The sequence below is a fragment of the Argopecten irradians genome, chromosome 13 (assembly GCF_041381155.1).
Source record: "Argopecten irradians isolate NY chromosome 13, Ai_NY, whole genome shotgun sequence".
Taxonomy (NCBI): Eukaryota; Metazoa; Mollusca; class Bivalvia; order Pectinida; family Pectinidae; genus Argopecten; species Argopecten irradians.
Window position 1 is genome coordinate 13,674,168 of NC_091146.1, and position 27,969 is coordinate 13,702,136.

A 27,969-nucleotide genomic window follows, 5' to 3' on the forward strand; every position below is an offset into this window, starting at 1 on the left:
TTTTAAACATTCAATATTATATATAGACAATTTTCACCTATTGAAAAAATATCCAAGTGTGATGTCGTGGCGTATCGGAAACCATTCTGGAATTCAAAACAACCTCTGCAACTTCCGGTATAGCGTCATATGAATTGGCGCGATTTTCAAAAGTGTGGACCTACCTTAAGCCATTTTCTCTGAAACAATATGACATTTTGCTCACAAACACATGACGTCACAATCCAAACCTACCAGCAAGGGCACACAACTCTGTAATATTTGAGTGTATAGCATTTACACATCTGAAGAAATAAAGCTGAACAAAACATAAATAAACAAAACATGCATGCATATGGTCAAATTTTGCTAAAATTCTTACAAGACAGGATATACGGCGGTTATGTAAGAAAAATACCCGTCTGTTCCGTGAACAGACAGTAGGAATACCCGTCTATTCTGTGAATAAACAAAAGGATTTCCTGTATTTTTTGTACCGCCGCCATGTTGGATACAGGTAACTGCAGTTACCCTAATCCGGTTCCCCTCTGTGATGATGACAAATCGTTTATTTTAGAGAACTCACACCGGCCACGCACGTTGTCGGAGTGAAAATGGGCATCTAAGAAACACTACGCGGCGCATTTCCTAAAACGTTCAAGCACATACACATAGAGACAATTAATTCATTTGTTTATGTTACACAACAATGTGCCGATAGTGTGAAGCCGGTATATTCAGATCGAGTAGGGATGCATAATGTTATGACGACACAATTATCATTTCTAAATGCAGGTAACTTTAAATCGAAAACTTAACATGTTAAGAACGCTTTATAATCATTAATACATCGTAAAAAAACTCATCTCAGCCATTCTAAATCGTATTTTTTCCCGGGGGAGACCCGCGGAACCCCCATAACACCGAAAACAATTCAACTCAAAATAATCAACATTAGAAAATGGAAAATATATATACATGTATACATGAACGTTTCAACACCAAAAAGATCTCGTATGTGTAATTTAAAAAAATACCGCCTAGCCAGTTACATGTATCATCACGGGGATATTTTCGCAATTTTTAGGACATTACTCCGACCGCAAAATTTTGATTTGAAAAATATTAAGAAATTAATCGATTTTATATACCCGTGTAGCCAAATCGCAAAATTACAAAAAAACCGCTCACATTTAATTTTCTCTTTTTTACCTAAAATCGCAAAAAAATCGAATCTTTTTAAAAGCCCCTGACTTCGAGTTAAAGAAGTTTGACTAGCCCCTAACTTCGAGTTAAAGAAATTTGACTATCAACGCTAAGTCTGGTACAATATACTAGTGACGCTTAGCCTATCTAATAATAACTTGAGTTTTACAATTTCAAACTTGACCGGACATTTAAGTGTAGTGTTGATTGGGAAAACTGGGAACGGGAAGAGCGCCACCGGGAACACGCTGGTCGGTGAACGTGTCTTCGAATCGAAACCAAGCCTAAAGGGTGTTACTAAGAAATCCGAACTCTTTCGTACAGAACGATTTGGGTTAAGGATGGATGTTGTCGACACTCCGGGGTTTTTAAACACCAATATGGACCGACAACTATTGTTAAATGAGATGATATCCTGCTGCTGTCAGGCCAGTCCCGGAGTCCATGTCTTTCTCTTGGTGTTCCAAATAGGGCAGTGATACAACCCAGAGGACAACAATGCGATCGATCAAATCAAGGAACTTTTCGGCGACGGATTTGTATAGCATACTATTGTCGTTTTCACAGGGGGAGATTTGCTAGAAGAAGAAGAAGAAGACTGGGAAACCTACAGGTCTGAACTACCACCATCAATACAGACATTGATGGACTCGTGTAAAGGGGGCTCTATTATCGTATCAAACAAAGGCAGCCAACAGGAAAAGGACTGCACTGCCGAGCAGATCATACACAACATCAGGGTGTTGGTAGAAAACAATGGCGGAGAGGGGGAATACTACCGCATACCTCTGATCGATAGGATAACCTCCGACATTGATCTAAGGATCGAACGTCTTGTGAGGACATCCGACAACATCCAAACTAGGAATCCAGTTAGAAGACCAGGTCAGATCCACGAGTACGAAGCTCTGAGGTTAGCTAAAGAGGAAACGGAAACTGAATGGTTGTCTATTGTAGGGGGTGCTATAGTTGTCGTAGGTGGAGTAATTGGAACTATGGCTCTAGGGATTTCGGCCGTGATTAAAATTATTTCCCACATAAAACATTCTGACCACGAGGAAGACTGAGAAATATGAAGATACATGTACGCCTTCTTAAGCGATCTCATCATGGTATATGGTAGATCATAGATCTTGTGTCTATACATGCCGGGAATCTGATCAAAAATTGTTTGTCCTTTACACCTTACATAAAACATTTATCTGTCACGGGTTAAGGAGTTTAATTGTTTGTCCTTTACACCTTACAGGAGTTTAACTGTTTGTCCTTTACACCTTACATAAAACATTTATCTGTCACGGGTTAAGGAGTTTAATTGTTTGTCCTTTACACCTTACATAAAACATTTATCTGTCACGGGTTAAGGAGTTTAATTGTTTGTCCTTTACACCTTACATAAAACATTTATCTGTCACGGGTTAAGGAGTTTAATTGTTTGTCCTTTACACCTTACATAAAACATTTATCTGTCACGGGTTAAGGAGTTTAATTGTTTGTCCTTTACACCTTACATAAAACATTTATCTGTCACGGGTTAAGGAGTTTAATTGTTTGTCCTTTACACCTTACATAAAACATTTATCTGTCACGGGTTAAGGAGTTTAACTGTTTGTCCTTTACACCTTACATAAAACATTTATCTGTCACGGGTTAAGGAGTTTAATTGTTTGTCCTTTACACCTTACATAAAACATTTATCTGTCACGGGTTAAGGTGTTTAATTGTTAGTCCTGTACACATTACATAAAACATTTATCTGTCACGGGTTAAGGTGTTTAACTGTTTGTCCTGTACACCTTACATAAAACATTTATCTGTCACGGGTTAAGGTGTTTAATTGTTTGTCCTTTACACCTTACATAAAACATTTATCTGTCACGGGTTAAGGAGTTTAATTGTTTGTCCTTTACACCTTACATAAAACATTTATCTGTCACGGGTTAAGGAGTTTAATTGTTTGTCCTTTACACCTTACATAAAACATTTATCTGTCACGGGTTAAGGAGTTTAACTGTTTGTCCTGTACACCTTACATAAAACATTTATCTGTCACGGGTTAAGGAGTTTAATTGTTTGTTCTGTACACCTTACATAAAACATTTATCTGTCACGAGTTAAGGAGTTTAATTGTTTGTCCTTTACACCTTACATAAAACATTTATCTGTCACGGGTTAAGGAGTTTAATTGTTTGTCCTTTACACCTTACATAAAACATTTATCTGTCACGGGTTAAGGAGTTTAATTGTTTGTCCTGTACACCTTACATAAAACATTTATCTGTCACGGGTTAAGGAGTTTAATTGTTTGTCCTGTACACCTTACATAAAACATTTATCTGTCACGGGTTAAGGAGATTAATTGTTTTTTCCGGTACACCTTACATAAAACATTTATCTGTCACGAGTTAAGGAGTTTAATTGTTTGTCCTTTACACCTTACATAAAACATTTATCTGTCACGGGTTAAGGAGTTTAATTGTTTGTCCTTTACACCTTACATAAAACATTTATCTGTCACGAGTTAAGGAGTTTAATTGTTTGTCCTGTACACCTTACATAAAACATTTATCTGTCACGAGTTAAGGAGTTTAATTGTTTGTCCTGTACACCTTACATAAAACATTTATCTGTCACGAGTTAAGGAGATTAATTGTTTTTTTCCCGGTACACCTTACATAAAACATTTATCTGTCACGAGTTAAGGAGTTTAATTGTTTGTCCGGTACACCTTACATAAAACATTTATCTGTCACGGGTTAAGGTGTTTATTGTTAGTCCTGTACACATTACATAAAACATTTATCTGTCACGGGTTAAGGTGTTTAACTGTTTGTCCTTTACACCTTACATAAAACATTTATCTGTCACGGGTTAAGGTGTTTAACTGTTTGTCCTTTACACCTTACATAAAACATTTATCTGTCACGGGTTAAGGAGTTTAATTGTTTGTCCTTTACACCTTACATAAAACATTTATCTGTCACGGTTTAAGGAGTTTAATTGTTTGTCCTTTACACCTTACATAAAACATTTATCTTCAGTAGAGTTAATGTTGTCCTTTTACATAAAACATTTATCGTACTAGTTAAGGAGTTTAATTGTTTGTCCTTTACACCTTACATAAAACATTTATCAGTTACTAGTTAAGGAGTTTAACTGTTTGTCCTTTACACCTTACATAAAACATTTATCAGTTACTAGTTAAGGAGTTTAACTGTTTGTCCTTTACACCTTACATAAAACATTTATCTGTCACGGGTTAAGGAGTTTAACTGTTTGTCCTTTACACCTTACATAAAACATTTATCTGTCACGGGTTAAGGAGTTTATTTGTTTGTCCTTTACACCTTACATAAATAATTTTATCTGTCACGGGTTAAGGAGTTTAATTGTTTTGTCCTTTACACCTTACATAAAACATTTATCTGTCACGAGTTAAGAAGTTTAATTGTTTGTTCTGTACACCTTACAAAAAACATTTATCTGTCACGGGTTAAGAAGTTTAATTGTTTGTTCTGTACACCTTACATAAAACATTTATCTGTCACGAGTTAAGGAGTTTAACTGTTAGTCCTGTACACCATACATAAAACATTTATCTGTCACGGGTTAAGGAGTTTAACTGTTTGTCCTATACACCTTACATAAAACATTTATCTGTCACGGGTTAAGGAGATTAATTGTTAGTCCTGTACACTTACATAAAACATTTATCTGTCACGGGTTAAGGAAGTTTAACTGTTTGTCCTTTACACCTTACATAAAACATTTATCTGTCACGGGTTAAGGATTTAACTGTTTGCCTTTACACCTTACAAAAAACATTTATCTGTCACGGGTTAAGGAGTTTAACTGTTTGTCCTTTACACCTTACATAAAACATTTATCTGTCACTAGTTAAGGAGTTTAACTGTTTTGTCCTTTACACCTTACATAAAACATTTATCAGTTACTAGTTAAGGAGTTTAACTGTTTGTTCCTTTACACCTTACATAAAACATTTATCTGTCACGGGTTAAGGAGTTTAATTGTTTGTCCTTTACACCTTACATAAAACATTTATCAGTTACTAGTTAAGGAGTTTTATGTTTTGTCCTTTACACCTTACATAAAACATTTATCTGTCACGAGTTAAGGAGTTTAATTGTTTGTCCTTTACACCTTACATAAAACATTTATCTGTCACGAGTTAAGGAGTTTAATTGTTTGTCCTTTACACCTTACATAAAACATTTATCTGTCACGAGTTAAGGAGTTTAATTGAATTGTTTGTCCTGTACACCTTACATAAAACATTTATCTGTCACGAGTTAAGGAGTTTAATTGTTTGTCCTGTACACCTTACATAAAACATTTATCTGTCACGGGTTAAGGAGTTTAATTGTTTGTCCTTATACACCTTACATAAAACATTTATCTGTCACGAGTTAAGGAGATTAATTGTTTTTTTTTTCCGGTACACCTTACATAAAACATTTATCTGTCACGAGTTAAGGAGATTAATTGTTTTTTCCGGTACATCTTACATAAAACATTTATCTGTCACGAGTTAAGGAATTTAATTGTTTGTCCTATACATCTTACATAAAACATTTATCTGTCACGAGTTAAGGAGATTAATTGTTTTTTCCGGTACATCTTACATAAAACATTTATCTGTCACGAGTTAAGGAGATTAATTGTTTGTCCTATACACCTTACATAAAACATTTATCTGTCACGGAGTTAAGGAGTTTAATTGTTTGTCCTTTACACCTTACATAAAACATTTATCTGTCACGGGTTAAGGAGTTTAATTGTTTGTCCTTTACACCTTACATAAAACATTTATCTGTCACGGGTTAAGGAGTTTAATTGTTTGTTCCTTACACCTTACATAAAACATTTATCTGTCACGAGTTAAGGAGTTTAATTGTTTTTCCTGTACACCTTACATAAAACATTTATCTGTCACGAGTTAAGGAGTTTAATTGTTTGTTCTTTACACCTTACATAAAACATTTATCTGTCACGAGTTAAGGAGATTAATTGTTTTTTTCCGGTACACCTTACATAAAACATTTATCTGTCACGAGTTAAGGAGTTTAATTGTTAGTCCTGTACACCTTACATAAAACATTTATCTGTCACGAGTTAAGGAGATTAATTGTTTTTTTCCGGTACACCTTACATAAAACATTTATCTGTCACGAGTTAAGGAGTTTAATTGTTAGTCCTGTACACCTTACATAAAACATTTATCCGTCACGAGTTAAGGAGATTAATTGTTTTTCCCGGTACACCTTACATAAAACATTTATCTGTCACGAGTTAAGGAGATTAATTGTTTTTCCCGGTACACCTTACATAAAACATTTATCTGTCACGAGTTAAGGAGATTAATTGTTTGTCCTTTACACCTTACATAAAACATTTATCTGTCACGAGTTAAGGAGTTTAATTGTTTGTTCCTTTACACCTTACATAAAACATTTATCTGTCACGAGTTAAGGAGTTTAATTGTTTGTCCTTTACACCTTACATAAAACATTTATCTGTCACGAGTTAAGGAGTTTAATTGTTTGTCCTGTACACCTTACATAAAACATTTATCTGTCACGAGTTAAGGAGTTTAATTGTTTGTCCTGTACACCTTACATAAAACATTTATCTGTCACGAGTTAAGGAGTTTAATTGTTTGTCCTGTACACCTTACATAAAACATTTATCTGTCACGAGTTAAGGAGTTTAATTGTTTGTCCTGTACACCTTACATAAAACATTTATCTGTCACGGGTTAAGGAGTTTAATTGTTTGTCTGTACACCTTACATAAAACATTTATCTGTCACGGGTTAAGGAGTTTAATTGTTTGTCCTTTACACCTTACATAAAACATTTATCTGTCACGGGTTAAGGAGTTTAATTGTTTGTCCTGTACACCTTACATAAAACATTTATCTGTCACGGGTTAAGGAGTTTAATTGTTTGTTACTATACACCTTACATAAAACATTTATCTGTCACGAGTTAAGGAGATTAATTGTTTGTCCGGTACACCTTACATAAAACATTTATCTGTCACGAGTTAAGGAGTTTAATTGTTTGTCCTTTACACCTTACATAAAACATTTATCTGTCACGAGTTAAGGAGTTTAATTGTTTGTCCTGTACACCTTACATAAAACATTTATCTGTCACGAGTTAAGGAGATTAATTGTTTGTCCGGTACACCTTACATAAAACATTTATCTGTCACGAGTTAAGGAGATTAATTGTTTTTTCCGGTACACCTTACATAAAACATTTATCTGTCACGAGTTAAGGAGTTTAATTGTTTGTCCTTTACACCTTACATAAAACATTTATCTGTCACGAGTTAAGGAGTTTAATTGTTTGTCCTTTACACCTTACATAAAACATTTATCTGTCACGGGTTAAGGAGTTTAATTGTTTGTCCGGTACACCTTACATAAAACATTTATCTGTCAGGAGTTAAGGAGATTAATTGTTTGTCCTTTACACCTTACATAAAACATTTATCTGTCACGAGTTAAGGAGTTTAATTGTTTGTCCTTTACACCTTACATAAAACATTTATCTGTCACGAGTTAAGGAGATTAATTGTTTTGTCCGGTACACCTTACATAAAACATTTATCTGTCACGAGTTAAGGAGATTAATTGTTTTTTCCGGTACACCTTACATAAAACATTTATCTGTCACGAGTTAAGGAGTTTAATTGTTTGTCCTTTACACATTACATAAAACATTTATCTGTCACGAGTTTAAGAGTTTAATTGTTTTTCCTTTACACCTTACATAAAACATTTATCTGTCACGAGTTAAGGAGATTAATTGTTTGTCCTTTACACCTTACATAAAACATTTATCTGTCACGAGTTAAGGAGTTTAATTGTTTGTCCTGTACACCTTACATAAAACATTTATCTGTCACGAGTTAAGGAGTTTAATTGTTTTTTGTCCTTTACACCTTACATAAAACATTTATCTGTCACGAGTTAAGGAGTTTAATTGTTTGTTCCTGTACACCTTACATAAAACATTTATCTGTCACGAGTTAAGGAATTTTAATTGTTTGTTCTGTACACCGTACACTTACAAAACATTTATCTGTCACGAGTTAAGGAGTTTAATTGTTTGTCCTGTACACCTTACATAAAACATTTATCTGTCACGAGTTAAGGAGATTAATTGGTTTTTTTCCGGTACACCTTACATAAAACATTTATCTGTCACGAGTTAAGGAGATTAATTGTTTTTTCGGTACACCTTACATAAAACATTTATCTGTCACGAGTTAAGGAGATTTAATTGTTAGTCCTGTACACCTTACATAAAACATTTATCTGTCACGAGTTAAGGAGATTAATTGTTTTTCCGGTACACCTTACATAAAACATTTATCTGTCACGAGTTAAGGAGATTAATTGGTTTTTTTCCGGTACACCTTACATAAAACATTTATCTGTCACGAGTTAAGGAGATTAATTGTTTTTTTCGGTACACCTTACATAAAACATTTATCTGTCACGAGTTAAGGAGATTAATTGTTTTTTCCGGTACACCTTACATAAAACATTTATCTGTCACGAGTTAAGGAGATTAATTGTTTTTTCCGGTACACCTTACATAAAACATTTATCTGTCACGAGTTAAGGAGATTAATTGGTTTTTTTCCGGTACACCTTACATAAAACATTTATCTGTCACGAGTTAAGGAGATTAATTGGTTTTTTTCCGGTACACCTTACATAAAACATTTATCTGTCACGAGTTAAGGAGATTAATTGTTTTTTTTTTCCGGTACACCTTACATAAAACATTTATCTGTCACGAGTTAAGGAGATTAATTGTTTTTTCCGGTACACCTTACATAAAACATTTATCTGTCACGAGTTAAGGAGATTAATTGGTTTTTTTCCGGTACACCTTACATAAAACATTTATCTGTCACGAGTTAAGGAGATTAATTGGTTTTTTTCCGGTACACCTTACATAAAACATTTATCTGTCACGAGTTAAGGAGATTAATTGTTTTTCCCGGTACACCTTACATAAAACATTTATCTGTCATGAGTTAAGGAGATTAATTGTTTTTTCCGGTACACCTTACATAAAACATTTATCTGTCACGAGTTAAGGAGATTAATTGTTTTTTCCGGTACACCTTACATAAAACATTTATCTGTCACGAGTTAAGGAGATTAATTGTTTTTTCCGGTACACCTTACATAAAACATTTATCTGTCACGAGTTAAGGAGATTAATTGTTTTTTCCGGTACACCTTACATAAAACATTTATCTGTCACGAGTTAAGGAGATTAATTGTTTTTTTCCGGTACACCTTACATAAAACATTTATCTGTCACGAGTTAAGGAGATTAATTGGTTTTTTTCCGGTACACCTTACATAAAACATTTATCTGTCACGAGTTAAGGAGATTAATTGGTTTTTTTCCGGTACACCTTACATAAAACATTTATCTGTCACGAGTTAAGGAGATTAATTGGTTTTTTTCCGGTACACCTTACATAAAACATTTATTCTGTCACGAGTTAAGGAGATTAATTGGTTTTTTTCCGGTTACACATCTTACATAAAACATTTATATCTGTCACGGTTAAAGTGAGATCATTTTTTTTTTTTCCCACAATCTTACATAAAAATTTTTTGTCACGAGTTAAAGAGATTAATTGTTTTTTTGAATACATTTAATAAAAATTTATCTGTCACGATTAAGTGAAATACTTTAAAATTTGTTTTTTTATAAACATTTCGTCCTAGTGCGAAGTAACATTTTTTTGATAAAAGTATGATTTATAATATCTTAGATGTCATATTTTTTTTACGATTACCGGTATGTAAAAATCATGCTGAAAAAAAAAATAATCAAGAATACACTTATCCATGAAATAATTTTTACTTAAAACAATATGATGTCAAATAAGATTCTAATGGTATAACCGAGCAATTTACAATGTAGTCGGTCGTTACCTCATCCTAAAGTGTTTTATTATTAAAATACTGTATCGTTCTAGCATCCTCTGAAATCCACTCACATCCGAATATAGATGGTATAGATCTTAATTTTGAAAATTTGGCAATGGTTGCCGCCAAAAGCTATTTGATTTACAACTTTACATTTTGTGACTTTTTCATCAAATTTAAGTTAAAACAAATTACTCGCATCATTTTTTCTACTACTTTTAAACAAAATTTGTTAACTATTATTAAAAGAGTTTTCGATTTCATTTTAAGTTCAAATTTAAAAAAATTAAGTAACCATTTTAAAAATACTGTTGCAAATTTACTTATTTACTGAATACAACATCTGGTATTTTTAATAAATATGTCAAGGAAACCGTTTGTTTTTTTTAAATGTAAAAGATGGCCGCCAAAAAACAAAATGTTTTTCAAAAAAAACACTTTTTTATACAAAAACTTCTTCTCAAGTTTACTACCAAAAATTTTTGAATCGTAAACTTGATTTTCTGTTTGAATGATCACAATGTTCGTTTATGAATAAAAGACATTGAAATGTCCCGACAAAAAAAATTTAAATTGTTTTCAACCTTTTTATATCAAAAACTGCATCTTCAGGATTTATATTTGAATGACTTTAAACATTTATGGTTTTTTTTTCCGAAATCGAAAAACTGAACATTTGCCGAATTCAGCCGTACCAATGTTCGCATCAGCGATCAGCCCGATTTTTACCTTTCACGTGTACTTGGCTTTCTGTAGGGCTGACAACTTTGTCATTCTTTTTGAGATAATTTACTTTTCTCTAAACACGGATGGAAGGAAGGTTTGCAACATATACACATTTGGCATTTAACGATAGATAGAAATATTAATGAAAAATGATTCTTTAACGTCCGCCTTATCACAGGAGATTGATATTTTCCCGACAAATTTTTTTAGTTATTTTTTTTTACGGGCCGCCATCTTGAAAACACATTTTGAACTTCTTCTCAAGTTCTACCGGTGCGATTTGGCTGAAACTTGCATGAAATGATCCTGACATGGTCCCGACAAAGTGTTGTTATTTTTTCGGGTCGATCTGAAATCCAAGATGGCCGCCACAGCCGCCATCTTGAAAACACATTTTGAACTTCTTCTCAAGTTCTACCAGTGCAATTTGGCTGAAACTTGCATGAAATGATCCTGACATGGTCCCGACAAAGTGTTGTTATTTTTTCGGGTCGATCTGAAATCCAAGATGGCCGCCACAGCCGCCATCTTGAAAACACATTTTGAACTTCTTCTCAAGTTCTACCCAGTGCAATTTGGCTGAAACTTGCATGAAATGATCCTGACATGGTCCCGAACAAAGTGTTGTTATTTTTCGGGTCGATCCAAAATCCAAGATGGCCGCCACAGCCGCCATCTTGAAAACACATTTTGAACTTCTTCTCAAGTTCTACCAGTGCGATTTTGGCTGAAACTTGCATTAAATGATCCTGACATGGTCCCGACAAAGTGTTGTTATTTTTCGGGTCGATCTGAAATCCAAGATGGCCGCCACAGCCGCCATCTTGAAAACACATTTTGAACTTCTTCTCAAGTTCTACCAGTGCGATTTGGCTGAAACTTGCATGAAATGATCCTGACATGGTCCCGACAAAGTGTTGTTATTTTTCGGGTCGATCCAAAATCCAAGATGGCCGCCACAGCCGCCATCTTGAAAACACATTTTGAACTTCTTCTCAAGTTCTATTAGTGCGATTTGGCTGAAACTTGCAGGAAATGATCCTGACATGGTCCCGACAAAGTGTTGTTATTTTTCGGGTCGATCCAAAATCCAACATGGCCGCCACAGCCGCCATCTTGAAAACACATTTTGAACTTCTTCTCAAGTTCTACCTGTGCGATTTGGCTGAAACTTGCATGAAATGATCCTGACATGGTCCCGACAAAGTGTTGTTATTTTTCGGGTCGATCTGAAATCCAAGATGGCCGCCACAGCCGCCATCTTGAAAACACATTTTGAACTTCTTCTCAAGTTCTACCAGTGCGATTTGGCTGAAACTTGCATGAAATGATCCTGACATGGTCCCGACAAAGTGTTGTTATTTTTTTCGGGTCGATCTGATATCCAAGATGGCCGCCACAGCTGCCATCTTGAACACATTTTGAACTTCTTCTCAAGTTCTATTAGAGCGATTTGGCTGAAACTTGCATGAAATGATCCTGACATGGTCCCGACAAAGTGTTGTTTTTTTTCGGGTCGATCCAAAATCCAAGATGGCCGCCACAGCTTCCATCTTGAAAACACATTTTGAACTTCTTCTCAAGTTCTACCTGTGCGATTTGGCTGAAACTTGCATGAAATGATCCTGACATGGTCCTGACAAAGTGTTGTTTTTCGGGTTGATGAAATCCAAGATGGCCGCCAAAGCCGCCATCTTGAAAACACATTTTCAACTTCTTCTCAAGTTCTACCAGTGCGATTTGGCTGAAACTTGCATGAAATGATTCCTGACATGGTCCTGACAAAGTGAACCCCATATGTAATTTAATTTTACTATTTGCCAAGGTAGTCAGATGACCGTTGTGGCCCTTTGGGCCTCTTGTTATATAATTTTACTATATATTATTGACAGAACGTCAAATTCCTGTGGCCTTATGCTTCTGTAATATCGGATATCTATACATGTACTGTCAGGTTGGGCACATGTAAATGTATTGCTATTACATGTATAGCGATATATACACTTTAGCTATAGTATAATACTAAAAATATATTTGTATTTATAGCTACAGTAACGTGCCAAAAGTCTTCGTAATTTTTTATTTTTCCTTATATATTCTTTGTAAATTTTACATTTTTTCTTTGATATTTCCTGATCTTATCTATTGGCAGATTTTAGCCAATTTTGGCATACTTGTAGAAAATTATCTACACTTTCCGATATTTTTTTTCAAAATATTTTTTTTTTTTGTGCACCACTTAAACTTTTGACGTCATTTTCTTCTTAATATTCTTACCAAAATGGCAATGATAAAGTTTTGCGTGGTTATGAAATACGGTTTTCTCAAAAAGTGCATGAAGGAAAATTATGTAAATATTATGAGCTGAAAGTGTAGATAATTTTCTACAAAGTATGCCAAATTTGATTAAAATCCACGCCTAAATGCGATCAGGCAAAATCAAAGAAAAAAATGTAAAAATACAAAGAATCTATAGGGAAAAATAAAACAAACAAAGACTTTTGGCACACGGCTGTGTAGCATGCAGATACAAACAGGTTGCGGACAACCCGTATATTGCGTAATTCTTGTGTATATCCTCTAAATAAATAGCTATTACAGTATCTCCCTATTGCAGATTCCTCCTCAAGACTCTTTCTTACTCAGACTTTAGAAAGATGTCTCTCGCGGAGAGACATCTATCAAATGTCCAAATATAAAATAGTCTCGAGGAGGATTCTCTAGGGATTAACATTACTCCTATATATATATATGTCTGGTGTAGCCCGAGATACTCTGGCCCTGACACCAGATTTAGACATTATGATAGATAGATGTCTGGTGTAGCCCGAGATACTCTGGCCCTGACACAGATTTAGACATTAGATAGATAGATGTCTGGTGTACCAGATACTCTGGCCCTGACACCAGATTTAGACATTATGATAGATAGATGTCTGGTGTAGGGCCAGAGCGTAGTACTACATCAAAAGGTAGAACTTGCCGACACCGATTGAGACTACTTACAAAACACTACTACTGAGAAGAGTCACTTAACAGTTAAAACTTGGGCTTTTCAACAAATGAATAATTTATCTACCCACAGCAATCCATTTCATCATACATGCATGTTATATTATGTCAATGCAGTAGTTTCCTTCTCGCAACTTTAAATCTTCCTCATAGTCATCGCAATTTTCTCATAGTATGCAAATCGCCTCTAATCTTGATGGATAGTAGATAAATTATTCATTTGTTGAAAAGACAAAGGTAATTGAAACTTCGCGACGGTCAGTCTGAATTTTGAGATTACCTGGCCCGATACTAAACGATGTCGGCGTGGTTCCACCTTTTGATATAGCACTGCTGCTCTCTGGCCCTAAACCAGACATCTATTTGTCATAATGTCTAAGTCTGGTGTCAGGGCCAGAGTATCTTGGGCTATACGTCGGACAGTGATCATGTTCAGCTGAAACTATCATTAATATGTAGCATAGAAATAAATAAACAAGTTAATTCCCATATATAATCACTGAAGGCAATGTTTCAATTGTATGTGCAGTCAGAAGTTTTAGTAACCAAATACAAATTGACAGTGTACCAGGAAAGGAGAAAATGTAGCAGCCAGACCAAGACCGTTACCGACTAGCCGAATGCTCTACCGTTGAGCTACATTTGTACCTAGTCACTGTTGACTGACCCAGTCCAATCACCTTCTACACCCCTCCCTCCTTTTTTCGTACGGCAAATACAAGACCCATATAAATACAACCACCGTGGGTATTTTACTCAATAGCTAGGCGCCAATTTTGTAACAGGAGAGGAGATAATGTAGTAGCCAAAACAGGATACCAAGTCCAATCTTATTATAAAAAAATACAGGTGAATTTTATGGAAATAATGGAACAGAACCAACTGAATTTTTGTTTGCTAAATTGTGTATTTCACACTGTCTCTCATCCCCATTCAAGCTAGCATTGGTATAAGTGTCTATAACATATACTCTGTTGTGAGTCATTTGAATATATTGGAACCTGGTAGGGTTTGTTTGGAACTGTTGCCCTTTTTATAGTGCTATATCACTGAAGCATGCCGCCGAAGACACCAAGCAACACACCCCACCCGGTCACATTATACTGACAATGGGTGAACCAGCCGTCCCACTCCCTGTATGCTGAGCGTTAAGCGGGAGCAGAAATTACCACTTTTATAGACTTCGGTGTGACTCGGCCAGGGGACAGAACTGGTAGGGAGACTACACTAACACTTAAGTGTGCACCAACTATATTTTACCAAAGTACAGTTGAAAAAGCTGATTAAGAAATATTTATGAAGGTTAAAAAGGTTTTAACATAACCTCTGAATGATAGCAACCATCATTGCATTATCAAAAGGATTGCAAATAAATAAATAAGTCAAGTCAACAAAATCAAATTACTTGTCTCTTCTTCCAAAATATTTTTACAGAATTGAAGCTAGGTTCTGTTCAAAGGATAGTCCTACATTTGTGTAATCATTTAGTTATTCAAATGCAGGACTATTCTACATATGCGGGAGTGTGCCAAACTTGTGAATGTTAGGAAATCAGAGCAATATCACTTCTGCTACTACATTTGTAGTAGAATTAGCATTCATCCCAATCACAAGAGCATTTGAACCGCTTGTTAAAGTAATTCAAGCTTTACTGCAATGCATCATATATATCCATGGTAATTTTTACACACAAACCTACATATATGAATCCAAAATGGCCCCCAAAGCATTGAGCTATTGCAATTGGTGTACAAGCCGGAATGTTGAAGGTTGAGGTTTTTCTATATTTTCACATATGTGTTAATTACCTTAGAAGTCCTTTACATGTATAGGTATGAAGGAGGGATTTATCAATTGAACGTCCTATTAACAGCCAGGGTCATTTAAGAACGTGCCAGGTTTGTTGGTGGAGGAAAGCCGGAGTACTCGCCCCAGAGAAAAAATGCTGACCAGCAGTCAGTACCTGGCAACTGCCCCACATGGGATTCGAACTCAGAATCCAGAGATGGAGGGCTTGTGGTAATATGGCGCGACATCTTAACCACTCAGCTATTTTGCCCCGTGTAGCGAATGGCTGTGCCCTTATGATATACATTGTAAAAAAGTTTTATAATTTTGGTGCCAAATCTTGCTGAAAAGAACCCCTGACTGTATTCTTAGCCCACCATCATTAGCATGACCCTATGGTTTAAGCCAATCAGCGTGTCGCATATATAATCTTCTATGTGAAATCTCTCAGAAGTATAAACTGCTACTAGTCCATCCAGAGATGTAAAGATTATAGGCCAGGGGTCCTGCTGAGATGACTCCAAACAGGCAGTTGTTACTTGTTAGATCATGTATTGGAGTATATCATAGAGTATCGTCATGCAGCTGAATTACGAGTCTTATTTTAATTATATTGATAAAGAAATGGCATGATTTGAACCATGCAATTTACATCCCACATACAGACTATTACTGCAGCATTAGAGGCCTCTAGTGATGATCTTCTGAGGGTAACTAAGTCATTAATCTTTTATTTCAGGGTCTGGTCTTGGTAAAAGTGAGAGTGGCATCAAAGAGGCAATCAAGGTGAACCTAAAGCAGGATACACATGGGGTAAGATATTGTTAGGGGGACTATCTCAGGAGGTAATTCGTTTGAATTTGAAATGCCAATGTTACTAGGTAATAGGCAGGTCATCAAGTACAATTTCGGTCATTGTATCAATTTCAGAAAATAAGAATCAAAATTTTATGGGAAGATGAGAATCATTAATACATCGATATCGTTTGTAACAATGACAGCTCTAGAAAACCCTCAGCAAAACTGTAGGATATGCATTGGATAAGATTAATAGAATCTTTACCTACCTAGAGGTTTGAATTTAAAAAGCCCCACAAATGTGAAAATTTCACCATTGCCTACTTCTCATAGTGTGTTCTTTATCTGAATGTTGGACATACAAAGGGAGATAATTCATGTTGTTCTTTTTATGTAGGTTGGACATAGCACAGGAATATTTTTATGTTGTTCTCTTTTTAGGTCAACTGACCATAGGTCATGGTGACCTATTGCGATAGCCTTTTGTCTGTCGTCGTCCGTTCACATTTCCTTGTGAACGCGATAACTTGAGTAAATATAAACATAGTTTAATGAAACTTTGTTTGTAGACTAACGTGTTCGAAAATCAGCGTGATTCAACCGTAATTTACGAAGTTGATGTGCTTTGGACTAATAATTATTATTGGACCTTATGAACGCGATAACTTGAGTAAATATAAACTGATCGTAAAGAAACTTTGTATGCAGACTAACATTGGAGAGATCTCAGACGAGTTCGAAAATCAGCGTGATTCGATCATAATTTATGGAGTTATTTCCCTTTGCTCTAGCAATTATTATTGGACATTATGAATGCGATAACTTGAGGAAATATAAACTGAGCTTAATGAAACTTTGTATGTAGACTAACATTGTTAGATCTCTTGCAATAATAATAATGGAACCTTGGTCACATGATAACTTGAGTACATATGAACCTTGCTTCATGAAACTTGGTATGTAGACTAACATTGGAAATATCTCGGACATGTCTGATAATGAGCTTGATTCAATTAAGTAATTTAAGGAGTTGTTGCCCTTTGCACTAATAATTATTATTGGACCCAGCTTAATTTAAACTTTGTATGTAGACTAACATTAGAAAGATGTCGGACGAGTTTAAAAGTCAGCTTTATTTGACTCTAACTTAATCAAGGAGTTATTGCAGGGCTCGAATTTCAGGCTGTTTTACTTGCTTTTTGCAAGTAGATATACTAGAATAGCAAGTGGAAAAATATGCACTTGCTTAATTTAGCAAGTGGTTTTTATCAGGGACAACTGTAAAAATTACATAATGATTGTGAAAAATTGTTTAAATGGAAAATATGGGGACCCAGTTCTTACAGTAATGTTGTTGATATACATTATGTACTTATACACCTCACATCATCATGCAAAAATAAAGGATTTTATTTATAACATAACTGTAATTTGAATACGGATATTAATTATAAGTAAAAATATATTTTAGCAAGTAAGAATTTAGGGTACTTGCTATTTTAGCAAGTGACAAAAAATGTAAAATTCAAGCCTTGTATTGCCCTTTGCAATAATAATTATTGAACCTTGTGAACATGACAATGTGAGTTAGTATGCACCAATCTTTATGAAACTTTGTATGTAGACCTATTTGATCTTTGTTCCTATTTCATGAACAAAAGACATCAGTTGGCTAGTAAATGACATAACTAATTTTTATGAAATATCAGGTGACCGTTAAGACCCATGGGCTTCTTGTTGTAGGTTGAACATAGCAAGGGAGAGAATTTATGTTGTTGTCTTTTTGTAGGTTGGACATAGCAAGGAAGATAATTTATGCTGTTCTTGATTTTGTAGGTTGGACATAAGAAGGGAGATATCTCTTTATGTACATTGTAGGTTGGACATAGCAAGGGAGATAATTTATGTTGTTCTCTATTTATAGGTTGGACATAAGAAGGGAGATGAGTTTGCCTTTCATTGGTGGGACCACGTCTTCAACAAAGCAGCCAGTAACATTAGCGTCAACACAACAAAGGTAGCTGATCATTACAATATGTTACAAAATGTTCTTACTATACACCATACCGCTATTTAAACATTTTGAGCTTCTAATTTTGCTTCAAGATGAAAAATGATTAATTGTGTTGCCAACAAAATCCATGGCAGTACTATGTCATGTATGGAATGAAGTTATGATTGTGCATACATTAAAAGCGAAATGAATTATTTCATGGCATACATTTACATGATTAAACATTTAAGGGACTATTCAGTCTTAGAGAATATTAAAATTTGTACATATATCGGAAAAAACTCAGTTCTTATGGAAATTAGATCAGGCAGTTTTACTGTGATATGCCAGAAAAGCCTATGGTGGTGAAATGCGTGTGAAATGTTCAAACTCGCTTGCTGTCCGCCATTACACATTGTGGTTGAATATCTTGTATGCCGAACCCTGTCCCTTGCTTGTAGAGTAATGCTACTTTTGTCTAGAACTGCTCAAATCGCTCTGACAGTAGTGTGTTTACCTTATTAGGTGAATTGTCTTGCCTAAAAAATCATTTTATCACCTCAGTGGTTATGTAGTTCATTTGTTTAACGTGCGTGACTTTGGCTCGGGTATGGGTAAAGCGTACATATTGTACCTGCTTAATCGTATTGATCAACGATTTGTAATTACAACGGTATCAATTAAAATACTAAACAATAACGTGAAATTTGTCAATATTTTATGCTAAATGTTTCATAAGAAATGTAGAACAATACATTTATGCCATATTTTGCTTCTTGGTTATGTAAAAGAATTAGCCTGAGTGAATTGTCCCTTTAATTATTGTTCAAATGATGAGTGTTGTTTATGCTCTGTTAACCGTGGAGCGTCTTTATCATTTCCTTCTGAAAGTCACTACAATCAAGATTTGATTTAATTTAAGAACAATATTTGATTGAAAGTAAAGTTTGATTGATCAATTAAACGAGATTTATTGAAGTTTGATTAAGATTCCACACTTGTATATATGGTACTGAGGGATTACGTGTGAGATGACATAGTCGTGCGAGTGGTCAGTCTTTAAAGCAACAATAGTAAGATGTATATATGTGATAATTCTTGGGTAGGGTATGATACTATATACCCATATATAGTATATAGGGCGGGCACGTAATCCCTCAGTACCATATATACAAGTGTGGAATCTTAATCAAACTTCAATAAATCTCGTTTAATTGATCAATTCCACACTTCCATATATGGTAACTGAGTGATCACGTGAGAGTTTTAGAGCCATCTTACAATTGTTCTAATAAAACACTCAAGCCGAATATTTGATTAAAAAGAACACATTTTATTTACACTACATACATTTGGATTCTTAGATCACACATAATCAAAACTTACAGACCGGGCATGTGTAACATATGCATGTTATAAAATCTGTCTCTAAATGCTATATGTATTAATCATATGTGCCCTTCAATGGTTCCGTTTTTCGCAGTTCTAATTAATTACCAACGTCCTTCAGGATAGAGTTACTGAAAGCAGTGTCTGTTGACGTCGCTACAGTTTTTTGATAAAATTTTCTAAATACACATTCAGAGCTCCAGCCTGCAGTTTTAAGTACTGTAGAAATTGGAACAGTCTTGGCTGCATGAGACGTTGATGCTGAACGTATGCTATGTGCTTTAAAAGTATTAGTGTCAATACCAGAATTCTCCAAAACTGTCTTAATCCATCTGCTGATAGAGTCTTTTGAAACACCTCTGTGTGGCGGTATAAAGCTTACAAACAGTTTTACCTCCTTATCTCTCAATGTCTTAGTCCTTAGAATATATGCCAACAGATAAGTAACAATACAAAGATTATTATCCGCTGAATATTTTCTCTAACGTTATTTCTGGAAGATGAACGCCAGGTCTGGTTTGTTTTAATATGTCACCAACACGCAGCCTGACCATATTGTCTGTGAATATGACATTATCAATATGTAGAAGATGTAATGTCTGTACGCGTTGACCAGTCAGTAGTCCCAATAAAGTAGCAGTGGACATGGTTAACATTTTCAAGTCTCTCTCTCGTAAGGATCTCCTAGAGATTTAAGATAATTCAATACAATCTGAACGTCCCATGTATTGTTATATCTAGGTAAGCTTGGTCTTATATTAAAAGCTCCTTTCATAAATCGGTTAATAAGTACACTAGATTGAATATTAGCATTGCCCTTCATAAGAGCTATAGCGGAGATAGCTGACCTAGCAGAATTTAACGCACTATACCCCATACCCGCACTATGGAGTGATGTGAGGAATTCCAACACATTTTTCACATTTGGAGAAAATGGATCTTTCTGTTGTCTGTCACAAAATAACAACCATTTTCTGTGATAAGTCCTGTATTGTCGTTTTGTCGAATCTCTCCATGAGTGTAGGATAATGTCGGTTGTTTTAGACGAAATTCCCTGACTTTTTTGATTTTGTGTCAGACAGCAGTTAGTTTCTGTGTGCCAATTATTTTAGTGTGTGATTACATTACTCATTTTCTGATAAGAAATCATGAATACATAATGTATAATTATCTGCTAAAATGTTTCAAATACAAGTCAACTTGAAATAAAAAGAAACTACTAAAGGCAGGCATGAGTGAAAACAGATAGCACTGTATCTATACATAACAGTCTGCGACTTTAAGCACTAGTCCGATGCCCATGACTAGTAAAAACTAATTTAACGACCTGACTTGTGTCAATGGTAATGAACTAGTCCTATTGGAGTAGTGGCTTCCCATTCGATTATATGGTTAAATGTTACATTTACAAGAGCGGTGGTCAATTGCATTTTTCAACACATTTTGAGTGCATTCTTTATGTGATTATTTCAGTCCGGATGCATCATTTTGTGAGAATTTGTGTTCACTAAAGCATGCAGACTGCAATTTGGGTAAAAAAATGTAAACTACCCATGACTGTATTTGAAGTGCTGAAGCAAAACAGCTGTATATTTAATTTGGACTAGTAATTAAATAGTCGGACTAGTAAAATTTTAGAGTTTATTAGTTCAAAGGACTAGCAGCTAAAAAAGTTAGCGTCACAGACTGACATAATTGAATGTGTTTTGAAGGATGGAGTGGAGCTGAGTAAATCTAAAGACACCCAGAAGATATCTACAACTACAACAAAAACATTTGACAACAAGGCCATGTTGTATGGAAAATTTCTCAAGGTCAGTAATTAGGGGTCATACTCTACGAAAAATTTCTCAATGTCACTAATAAGGGGTCATACTCTACGAAAAATTTCTCAATGTCACTAATAAGGGGTCATACTCTACAAAAAATTTCTCAAGGTCAGTAATTAGGGGTCATACTCTACAAAAAATTTCTCAATGTCACTAATAAGGGGTCATACTCTACAAAAATCTCTCAAGGTCAGTAATTAGGGGTCATACTCTACAAAAATCTCTCAATGTCACTAATAAGGGGTCATACTCTACAAAAATCTCTCAAAGTCAGTAATTAGGGGAGGTCATACTGTGTAAACAGTTTCTCAAGTTTAGTAATTGATGTAAAATTTATGTAAATGTGCTGTGTACATATACATGTAGCAAAATTGAATAAAAAAAACCCATTGTACTATATAATTCACTTTCATTTATCAGGCTGCAACTCTCTCCAATGGCAATTACAAGGCTATGAACAAACAGAACAACGACTCTGAGGAGGAAGAAGACGGGGACAATATAACACCAAGGTTTGTTATTGTCTGGCTTATTAGATTACACTGAGCTCGAGGTTGGCTATCCCTTGGGTGGTCTCTACAGACAGGTTTGACTATCCCTTGGGTGGTCTCTACAGACAGGTTTGACTATCCCTTGGGTGGTCTCTACAGACAGGTTTGACTATCCCTTGGGTGGTCTCTACAGACAGGTTTGACTGTCCCTTGGGTGGTCTCTACAGACAGGTTTGACTATCCCTTGGGTGGTCTCTACAGACAGGTTTGACTATCCCTTGGGTGGTCTTTATAGACAGGTTTGACTATCCCTTGGGTGGTCTCTACAGACAGGTTTGACTATCCCTTGGGTGGTCTCTACAGACAGGTTTGACTATCCCTTGGGTGGTCTCTACAGACAGGTTTGACTGTCCCTTGGGTGGTCTCTACAGACAGGTTTGACTATCCCTTGGGTGGTCTTTATAGACAGGTTTGACTGACCCTTGGGTGGTCTCTACAGACAGGTTTGACTATCCCTTGGGTGGTCTCTATAGACAGATTTGTCTATCCCTTGGGTGGTCTCTATAGACAGGTTTGACTGTCCCTTGGGTGGTCTCTACAGACAGGTTTGACTATCCCTTGGGTGGTCTCTACAGACAGGTTTGACTGTCCCTTGGGTGGTCTCTACAGACAGGTTTGACTATCCCTTGGGTGGTCTCTATAGACAGGTTTGACTGTCCCTTGGGTGGTCTGTATAGACAGGTTTGACTATCCCTTGGGTGGTGTCTACAGACAGGTTGGCTATCCCTTGGGTGGTCTCTACAGACAGGTTTGACTGTCCCTTGGGTGGTCTCTACAGACAGGTTTGACTATCCCTTGGGTGGTCTCTACAGACAGGTTTGACTATCCCTTGGGTGGTCTCTATAGACAGGTTTGACTATCCCTTGGGTGGTCTCTACAGACAGGTTTGACTATCCCTTGGGTGGTCTCTACAGACAGGTTTGACTATCCCTTGGGTGGTCTCTACAGACAGGTTTGACTGTCCCTTGGGTGGTCTTTATAGACAGGTTTGACTATCCCTTGGGTGGTCTCTACAGACAGGTTTGACTATCCCTTGGGTGGTCTTTATAGACAGGTTTGACTATCCCTTGGGTGGTCTCTATAGACAGGTTTGACTGTCCCTTGGGTGGTCTCTACAGACAGGTTTGACTATCCCTTGGGTGGTCTCTACAGACAGGTTGACTATCCCTTGGGTGGTCTCTACAGACAGGTTTGACTATCCCTTGGGTGGTCTCTACAGACAGGTTTGACTATCCCTTGGGTGGTCTTTATAGACAGGTTTGACTGTCCCTTGGGTGGTCTTTATAGACAGGTTTGACTGTCCCTTGGGTGGTCTTTATAGACAGGTTTGACTATCCCTTGGGTGGTCTCTACAGACAGGTTTGACTATCCCTTGGGTGGTCTCTATAGACAGGTTTGACTATCCCTTGGGTGGTCTCTACAGACAGGTTGACTATCCCTTGGGTGGTCTCTATAGACAGGTTTGACTGTCCCTTGGGTGGTCTATAAAGACAAGTTTGATTTTCCCTTCGGTTGTCTTTACAGACAGGTTTGACTGTCCCTTGGGTGGTGTTTATAGACAGGTTTGACTGTCCCTTGTGTTGTCTTTACAGACAGGTTTGACTGACCCTTGTGTTGTCTCTACAGACAGGTTTGACTATCACTTGGGTGGTCTCTACAGACAGGTTGGCTATCCCTTGGGTGGTCTCTACAGACAGGTTTGACTGTCCCTTGGGTGGTCTCTACAGACAGGTTTGACTGTCCCTTGTGTTGTCTTTACAGACAGGTTTGACTGACCCTTGTTTGTGTTGTCTCTACAGACAGGTTTGACTATCACTTGGGTGGTCTCTACAGACAGGTTGGCTATCCCTTGGGTGGTCTCTACAGACAGGTTGACTATCCCTTGGGTGGTCTCTACAGACAGGTTGACTATCCCTTGGGTGGTCTCTACAGACAGGTTTGACTATCCCTTGGGTGGTCTCTACAGACAGGTTTGACTATCCCTTGGGTGGTCTCTACAGACAGGTTTGACTATCCCTTGGGTGGTCTTTATAGACAGGTTTGACTGTCCCTTGGTGGTCTGTATAGACAGGTTTGTCTGTCCCTTGGGTTGTCTTTATAGACAGGTTTGACTGTCCCTTGGGTGGTCTCTACAGACAGGTTTGACTGTCCCTTGGGTGGTCTCTATAGACAGGTTTGACTGTCCCTTGGGTGGTCTCTATAGACAGGTTTGACTGTCCCTTGGGTGGTCTCTATAGACAGGTTTGACTGTCCCTTGGGTGGTCTCTATAGACAGGTTTGACTGTCCCTTGGTGGTCTGTATAGACAGGTTTGACTGTCCCTTGGGTGGTCTCTACAGACAGGTTTGACTATCCCTTTGGGTGGTCTTTATAGACAGGTTTGACTGTCCCTTGGGTGGTCTTTATAGACAGGTTTGACTGTCCCTTGGGTGGTCTTTATAGACAGGTTTGACTGTCCCTGGGTGGTCTTTATAGACAGGTTTGACTGTCCCTTGGGTGGTCTCTACAGACAGGTTGACTATCCCTTGGGTGGTCTCTACAGACAGGTTTGACTATCCCTTGGGTGGTCTTTATAGACAGGTTTGACTATCCCTTGGGTGGTCTCTACAGACAGGTTTGACTATCCCTTGGGTGGTCTCTATAGACAGGTTTGACTATCCCTTGGGTGGTCTCTACAGACAGGTTGACTATCCCTTGGGTGGTCTCTACAGACAGGTTGACTATCCCTTGGGTGGTCTCTACAGACAGGTTGACTATCCCTTGGGTGGTCTCTACAGACAGGTTGACTATCCCTTGGGTGGTCTCTACAGACAGGTTGACTATCCCTTGGGTGGTCTCTACAGACAGGTTTGACTATCCCTTGGGTGGTCTCTACAGACAGGTTGACTATCCCTTGGGTGGTCTCTACAGACAGGTTGACTATCCCTTGGGTGGTCTCTACAGACAGGTTTGACTATCCCTTGGGTGGTCTCTACAGACAGGTTTGACTATCCCTTGGGTGGTCTTTATAGACAGGTTTGACTATCCCTTGGGTGGTCTTTATAGACAGGTTTGACTGTCCCTTGGGTGGTCTCTACAGACAGGTTTGGCTATCCCTCCTTGGGTGGTCTCTATAGACAGGTTTGACTGTCCCTTGGGTGGTCTCTACAGACAGGTTTGACTGTCCCTTGGGTGGTCTCTACAGACAGGTTTGACTGTCCCTTGGGTGGTCTCTACAGACAGGTTTGACTATCCCTTGGGTGGTCTTTATAGACAGGTTTGACTGTCCCTTGGGTGGTCTCTACAGACAGGTTTGACTGTCCCTTGGGTGGTCTTTATAGACAGGTTTGACTATCCCTTGGGTGGTCTCTACAGACAGGTTTGACTATCCCTTGGGTGGTCTCTATAGACAGGTTTGACTGTCCCTTGGGTGGTCTTTATAGACAGGTTTGACTGTCCCTTGGGTGGTCTTTATAGACAGGTTTGACTGACCCTTGGGTGGTCTTTATAGACAGGTTTGACTGTCCCTTGTGTTGTCTCTACAGACAGGTTTGACTGTCCCTTGGGTGGTCTTTATAGACAGGTTTGACTGTCCCTTGGGTGGTCTGTATAGACAGGTTTGACTGTCCCTTGGGTGGTCTCTATAGACAGGTTTGACTGTCCCTTGGGTGGTCTCTATAGACAGGTTTGACTGTCCCTTGGGTGGTCTCTATAGACAGGTTTGACTGTCCCTTGGGTGGTCTTTATAGACAGGTTTGACTGTCCCTTGGGTGGTCTTTATAGACAAGTTTGATTTTTCCTTCGGTTGTCTTTATAGACAGGTTTGACTTTCCCTTGGGTGGTCTCTACAGACAGGTTTGACTGTCCCTTGTGTTGTCTTCACAGACAGGTTTGACTGATCCTTCGGTGGTCTTAATAGACAGGTTTGACTGTCACTTGGGTGGTCTTTAAAGACAAGTTTGATTGTCCCTTGAGTGGTCTCTACAGACAGGTTTTAACATATAATGATATTTTTGGGATTACAGCCATTTGTGAGTAGTTACATAATTTGATAATAACAGTAAACCATTGTGATTATCAGGATACAGGACATGGAGGACGCTGAACTGCTGAGGGCCTGTGGTGGAATGACCGGACACAAGTAAGTTATAATGTTATTTATCTAAACAGAAACAGACTTTTGACTTTTACAAATGTAAAAGTAAAGTCAGATTGAGTTTGATATTAATAATCAAACAAATTAAAAAAATCTGTATGTCAATGGTGTTAGTCATCTTATATCTTTCCTGCCATTGTTAAAATAAACGTAGTAGATTTAACATGTTCTTGTTTTAATTCAATACTGGTCACAGTATCACTATATAAGGGAGACTACTCTGTATTTATTTAACCTTTCTTCATCTAAGTCTGTGATCCTGTAGTCTAACTTTTCTTAATTTGAGTTTTACATATTTGGTGATACAACTTTAATGATTGAACCATTTCTAAATATTTTGTGGTCATAGAAGGGAAATTGCAAAAATGTATACAGGAAACTGAAATATGACAACTAATGCTTAAATAACGTTTACACTCTAGAGAAGTCAGTAAGATCAAGTGACACTGTTATACATTACATATGTATGTACTTACTGAACTCTATCATTAATTTATTAACAGGGCTGCCAGACACGGACACAAGTTAAACGGAAAATTAGCACGGATTGAGGAACAAGAGGCCTTACTATTGGCTAAATATAGAACAGGGAAACCCAAAGTGAAAGAAAGTAAAAATAAAATGGACAAGGACAGGCATTTAAATGGACAAGATGTTGATGACACTGTAATGATTAATAGTGCAAAGGATAGAAAGAAAAAAGATAAATCAGAAAGGAGGAAACGTAAGAGGGAAAAAGAAGACTCAGTCCGATCGGACATGGAGGAAGTGAGTAAATATACAGAAAAATTACAGGGTGATGATATGTCAGCACAGGAAGGTATGAACTTAAAAAAGAAGAAAAAGAAAGACAAAAAGAAAAAGTCCGAAAGGAAGGAATGTGAAAGTGAGAAAAAAATAGATGCAAACATATCTGAGACAGAGTTAGGTAACAAAGAAATCACACAAACAAGTGAGGAGATTTCAGAGGAAGTTACAAAGATAAAAAAGAAAAGAAAGAAAGATAAACAGATGAAAAGTTTAGAGTCCTGTGATAATAATGGAGACAACAGTGAAACTGTGTCAAATAACAATGATGTTCTAAACAATACAGTGACAAAAAAGAGAAAGAAAAGTAAAAAACAAAAGAAAGAAAAAATGTGATGTAAATACAGAGTCTAATATCAAGTATTTATCAATTGTTTGATACTTTAAATTTCTCAATGAGCATGATTAAAACTGAAATATAAATCAGACGGAAGATTTGTGTCATTTTTTAATGTCTATGTTAAATATTAGATGAATACAACCTGATATAAAGACACACAATAACTATATAGACTTGGGTGTGATACTTTTTAGCTCGCCTCTCAAAAGAGAGTGGGGCTTATATGTATATATGGAATGACTCTGTCGTCTGTGATGGTGTTTGTGATGGAAATCTAAGGTTATTATCCATAACAACTGACATTAATTTCTTTATTATTCTAGGATTATAAGTGTTGTGATGGATATATACTATCATTTAAAGGAAGAAAATGCTGGAATTTGACAATTTCAAGAGGTCCAATAGGCCAAAAACACCAGATTAAG

At 36.7% G+C, this 27,969-nt stretch overlaps 1 protein-coding gene across 1 annotated transcript; it reads left to right on the forward strand.

Annotated features, from left to right (window-relative positions):
- The first annotated feature begins 483 nt into the window (after positions 1-483).
- Positions 484-27,632, forward strand: LOC138305616 (G patch domain-containing protein 4-like). Its single transcript, XM_069245916.1, has 10 exons — positions 484-496; positions 1,753-2,159; positions 2,435-2,444; positions 10,962-10,997; positions 16,443-16,516; positions 18,426-18,518; positions 21,596-21,697; positions 22,133-22,224; positions 26,323-26,382; positions 26,901-27,632. The coding sequence occupies exons 1-10, from the start codon at positions 484-486 to the stop codon at positions 27,538-27,540; spliced, it is 1,527 nt and encodes a 508-aa protein (XP_069102017.1). The 3' UTR covers positions 27,541-27,632.
- The last annotated feature ends 337 nt before the right edge of the window (positions 27,633-27,969 follow it).

Coding starts and splice junctions, on each gene's coding strand:
- LOC138305616 (XM_069245916.1), top strand. Junction 22,225..26,322: donor GGGGACAATATAACACCAAG/GTTTGTTATTGT, acceptor TGTGATTATCAG/GATACAGGACATGGAGGACG. Junction 26,383..26,900: donor GGTGGAATGACCGGACACAA/GTAAGTTATAAT, acceptor ATTTATTAACAG/GGCTGCCAGACACGGACACA.